General features: G+C 42.9%; 2 protein-coding genes across 2 annotated transcripts; one reads left to right on the forward strand and one right to left on the reverse strand.

Annotated features, from left to right (window-relative positions):
• Window positions 1–299: 299 nt before the first annotated feature.
• On the reverse strand, window positions 300–1,473 carry LOC103521631 (dynein heavy chain 8, axonemal-like; the record flags this gene model as incomplete). The annotated part of the gene is made up of 3 exons (XM_008486742.1): window positions 1,453–1,473; window positions 1,039–1,225; window positions 300–561 (listed from the first exon to the last, which is right to left on the reverse strand). Coding segments are annotated over exons 1-3 (470 nt in total), but the record flags the coding sequence as incomplete, so codon positions are not given.
• A 180-nt stretch (window positions 1,474–1,653) lies between these two features.
• LOC103521632 (dynein heavy chain 5, axonemal-like) lies at window positions 1,654–5,014 on the forward strand. Its single transcript, XM_026832224.1, has 4 exons — window positions 1,654–1,837; window positions 2,142–2,257; window positions 3,334–3,479; window positions 4,728–5,014. Exons 1-4 carry the CDS (start codon window positions 1,696–1,698, stop codon window positions 4,975–4,977), a joined length of 654 nt encoding a protein of 217 aa, XP_026688025.1. The 5' UTR covers window positions 1,654–1,695; the 3' UTR covers window positions 4,978–5,014.
• The last annotated feature ends 150 nt before the right edge of the window (window positions 5,015–5,164 follow it).

Consider the following 5,164-nt stretch of genomic DNA (forward strand, 5'->3'; position numbering starts at 1 on the left):
CTAAAACGGATATTTCCAACCATTTCCCAATTTAGAAAATTTGGATCGATTGCAATTTTTTTTTTCCATTACCTTATACATTTAGGTCCCCTATACAAGGCGCTACAATTTCTTTATTTAACCCCCCAACCACACAAAATTGATGTTTGATGGTACGTCAAAAGAATCTTCAGAGGTGTCAGGTGGTACGCAGTACTCACAAGTTTGGGAGCCCCTGATCTAGAATAAAGTGGGTCCCGGGAGGGAATCGAACCAGAGATGCTTACAAGGCAGGCGCTCTTCAATGAACCTATACTCACCTCACAGTAATCCAGCTGACGGTGTCCTTCTTGCTGAGTGAATCGCAATGGTTCTGCATAAACAGGCACGAGGCATACCAATCCGCATAGTTAAACTCATACGGAATATTCCAGCCTAGCGGACCAAACTTACGACGCTCCTGAACCACGGTGTGAAGGAACGAGGTGGTGAACAGAAGATATGTGTACTCCTCACGAGGACTGTAGTTGAACATGTGAGAACTCATCGAGCCGTAGGTACGCTTGAGACCCGCCCGAAGTCCTGAACAGGGAAGAGGAAATGTCAATGGTAGAACATGAAGTTATTTAAAATCCTTTGAACCTTTCTACAAAATACCTACTATGAACTATTTGAACCATGAAAAGTACAAAGTACAATGGACCTCACTTACCAGCAGGTGGTTGTAATATAAACTTGATAGCTACCTGTAGCAGTGACATGGGAAGCCCGGATGAGTTTCAGTGGTAATCCACACTCGGAAATCTGGATGACATCTTTCTACAAAGTACCTACTATGAACCATTTGAGCCATGAAAAGTACAAAGTACAATGGACCTCACTTACCAGCAGGAGATTGTGATGTAAACATGATAGCTACCTGTAGCAGTGACATGGGGAAGCCCGGATGAGGTTCAGTAGTAATCCACACTCGGAAATCTGGATAACACCGTTCTACAAAATACCTACTATGAACCATTTGAACCATGAAAAGTACAAAGTACAATGGACCTCACTTACCAGCAGGAGGCTGTGATGTAAACTTGATAGCTATCTGTAGCAAAGACATAGGGAAGCCCGGATGAGGTTCAGTAGTAATCCACACTCGGAAATCTGGATGACATCTTTCTACGCGGCCTAGATAGCCGAATAACTCTGTCATGTATTCCAAACCCAAATGACAGTTTTGAAGCAATGCCCAGCCACCCTGAAACCAAATGGAAAGTTCATATGAATTTTCCTTCGAATATGAGATCGAAAATTGATTACCCTTTTTTGCAATAAAAAAAAAATGAATGGTCTAATAACTATCTATTTTTAAACAACAAATCAATTAAAGTTAAAAAAAAAAAAATCTTTATAGTAGCAATCCTTTCAGAAAGAGCTTCCCCATGTCACTGCTACAGATAGCTATCAAGTTTATATTACAACCACCTGCTGGTAAGTGAGGGCCATTGTACTTTGTACTTTTCATTTTTCAAATGGTTCATAGAAGATATTTGTAGAAAGGTTCAAAGGATTTTAAATAACTTCATGTTCTACCATTGACATTTCCTCTTCCCTGTTCAGGACTTCGGGCGGGTCTCCTCATATTCGAAGGAAAATTCAAATGAAGTTTCCACTTGGTTGCAGGGTGGCTGGGCATTGCTTCAAAACTGTCACTTGGGTTTGGAATACATGACAGAGTTATTCGGATATCTAGGCCGAGTGGAAAGATGCCATCCAGATTTCCGAGTGTGGATTACCACTGAACCTCACCCGGGCTTCCCTATGTCTTTGCTACAGATAGCTATCAAGTTTACATCGCAGCCTCCTGCTGGTAAGTGAGGTCCATTGTACTTTGTACTTTTCATGGTTCAAATGGTTCATAGTAAGTATTTTGTAGAACGGTGTCATCCAGATTTCCGAGTGTGGATTACCACTGAACCTCATTCGGGCTTCCCCATGTCACTGCTACAGATAGCTATCAAGTTTATATTACAACCACCTGCTAGTAAGTGAGGTCCATTGTACTTTGTACTTTTCATGGTTCAAATGGTTCATAGTAGGTATTTTGTAGAAAGGTTCAAAGGATTTTAAATAACTTCATGTTCTACCATTGACATTTCCTCTTCCCTGTTCAGGACTTCGGGCGGGTCTCAAGCGTACCTACGGCTCGATGAGTTCTCACATGTTCAACTACAGTCCTCGTGAGGAGTACACATATCTTCTGTTCACTACCTCGTTCCTTCATACCGTGGTTCAGGAGCGTCGTAAGTTTGGTCCGCTAGGCTGGAATATCCCGTATGAGTTTAACTATGCGGATTGGTATGCCTCGTGCCTGTTTATGCAGAACCATTGCGATTCACTCAGCAAGAAGGACACCGTCAGCTGGATTACTGTGAGGTGAGTATAGGTTCATTGAAGAGCGCCTGCCTTGTAAGCATCTCTGGTTCGATTCCCTCCCGGGACCCACTTTATTCTAGATCAGGGGCTCCCAAACTTGTGAGTACTGCGTACCACCTGACACCTCTGAAGATTCTTTTGGCGTACCATCAAACATCAATTTTGTGTGGTTGGGGGGTTAAATATAGAAATTGTAGCGCCTTGTATAGGGGACCTAAATGTATAAGGTAATGGAAAAAAAAATTGCAATCGATCCAAATTTTCTAAATTGGGAAATGGTTGGAAATATCCGTTTTAGTGTCCCCTGAGTTCATAAAGGTGAACTGTGAGGTGAGCCTGCCTTGTTAGCATCTCTGGTTCGATTCCCTCCCGGGACCCACTTTATTCTAGATCAGGGGCTCCCAAACTTGTGAGTACTGCGTACCACCTGACACCTCTGAAGATTCTTTTGGCGTACCATCAAACATCAATTTTGTGTGGTTGGGGGGTTAAATAAAGAAATTGTAGCGCCTTGTATAGGGGACCTAAATGTATAAGGTAATGGAAAAAAAAATTGCAATCGATCCAAATTTTCTAAATTGGGAAATGGTTGGAAATATCCGTTTTAGTGTCCCCTGAGTTCATAAAGGTGATTTTTTCTGCAAGTTAACATTCTCCCAGCCTAGTTAGCTTGGTTGGTAGCGCTTCTGCCTTGTAAGCGCTAGGCCGCGGGTTTGATACCGCCCGGGCTTCTTTCTATCCTGTCTTCCTTCTCTCTTCGATTTCGAGACAATAACTCAACAGTTACAATTCCCTCTGTCAAATATCTTATTATTTTTTTTTTTTAACATTCTCTTTTCCCAGATACATGATAGGTGAAGTACAATACGGAGGTCGCGTGACAGATGACTTTGATAAGCGTCTACTTAACACGTTCGCTGCCGTACCGTGGTTCAGGAGCGTCGTAAGTTCGGTCCGCTAGGCTGGAATATCCCGTATGAGTTTAACTATGCGGATTGGTATGCCTCGTGCCTGTTTATGCAGAACCATTGCGATTCACTCAGCAAGAAGGACACCGTCAGCTGGATTACTGTGAGGTGAGTACAGGTTCATACTGTGAGGTGAGCCTGCCTTGTAAGCATCTCTGGTTCGATTCCCTCCCGGGACCCACTTTATTCTAGATCAGGGGCTCCCAAACTTGTGAGTACTGCGTACCACCTGACACCTGAAGATTCTTTTGGCGTACCATCAAACATCAATTTTGTGTGGTTGGGGGGTTGAATAAAGAAATTGTAGCGCCTTGTATAGGGGACCTAATTGTATAAGGTAATGAGAAAATATTGCAATCGGTCCAAATTTTCTAAATTGGGAAATGGTTGGAAATATCCGTTTTCATGTCCCCTCAGTCCATAAAGGTGATTTTTTCTGCAAGTTAACATTCTGCCAGCCTAGTTAGCTTGGTTGGTAGCGCTTCTGCCTTGTAAGCGCTAGGTCGCGGGTTTGATACCGCCCGGGCTTCTCTCTATCATGTCTTCCTTCTCTCTTCGATTTCGATACAATAACTCCTTAGCAGTTACAGTTCCCTCTGTCAAATATCTTATTTTTATTATTTTTTTTTTCTCTTTCCCAGATACATGATAGGTGAAGTACAATACGGAGGTCGCGTGACAGATGACTTTGATAAGCGTCTACTTAACACGTTCGCTGCCGCCTAGGCCGCGGGTTTGATACCGCCCGGGCTTCTTTCTATCCAGTCTTCCTTCTCTCCTCGATTTCGAGACAATAACTCCTTAGTAGTTACAGTTCCCTCTGTCAAATATCTTATTTCTTTAACATTCTATTTTCCCAGATATATGATAGGTGAAGTACAATACGGAGGTCGCGTGACAGATGACTTTGATAAGCGTCTACTTAACACGTTCGCTGCCGTCTGGTTCGCCCTCGAAGTCTACACCAATCCTGACTACCAATTCTACGAGGGCTATCCTCTAATGAGATATAGGGACAGTACCGATAGATACTTGGAAGCCATTGACCTGCTGCCTCAGAATGACCCCCCCGATGTGTACTGCTTGCATGCTAATGCTGATATCACGTAAGTGTATGAATAAATATCTGGTACTAGCCGAATTCTGTCGCTTCGCTCCGGAAAATAGCCTATAACCTTCACGGGAGTGCAAGCAATAAGTTCACAAAGTTTCATAGCAATCGGATGAGCGGTTTGGCCAGGTATCTTCTTTCTATCCAGTCTTCCTTCTCTCTTCGATTTCGAGACAATAACTCCTTAGTAGTTACAGTTCCCTCTGTCAAATATCTTATTTTTCTTTAACATTCTATTTTCCCAGATACATGATAGGTGAAGTACAATACGGAGGTCGCGTGACAGATGACTTTGATAAGCGTCTACTTAATACGTTCGCTGCCGTCTGGTTCGCCCTCGAAGTGTACACCAATCCTGACTACCAATTCTACGAGGGCTATCCTCTAATGAGATATAGGGACAGTACCGATAGATACTTGGAAGCCATTGACCTGCTGCCTCAGAATGACCCCCCCGATGTTTACTGCTTGCATGCTAATGCTGATATCACGTAAGTATATGAATAAATATCTGGTACTAGCAGAATTCGGTCGCTTCGCTCCTTCGAACTAGCGGAATTCCGTCAGACTGTCAGGTAGACCTGACAGGCGGACCTGATCTGGCGTACCTGTCAGGTCTACCTAATAGTGAGTGGCTAGCAAAAAAAAAAAAAAAAAAAAAAAAAAAAAAAAAAAAAACCTT

Source organism: Diaphorina citri, unplaced genomic scaffold (assembly GCF_000475195.1).
Source record: "Diaphorina citri unplaced genomic scaffold, Diaci psyllid genome assembly version 1.1 scaffold5613, whole genome shotgun sequence".
NCBI classification, from domain to species: domain Eukaryota; kingdom Metazoa; phylum Arthropoda; class Insecta; order Hemiptera; family Psyllidae; genus Diaphorina; species Diaphorina citri.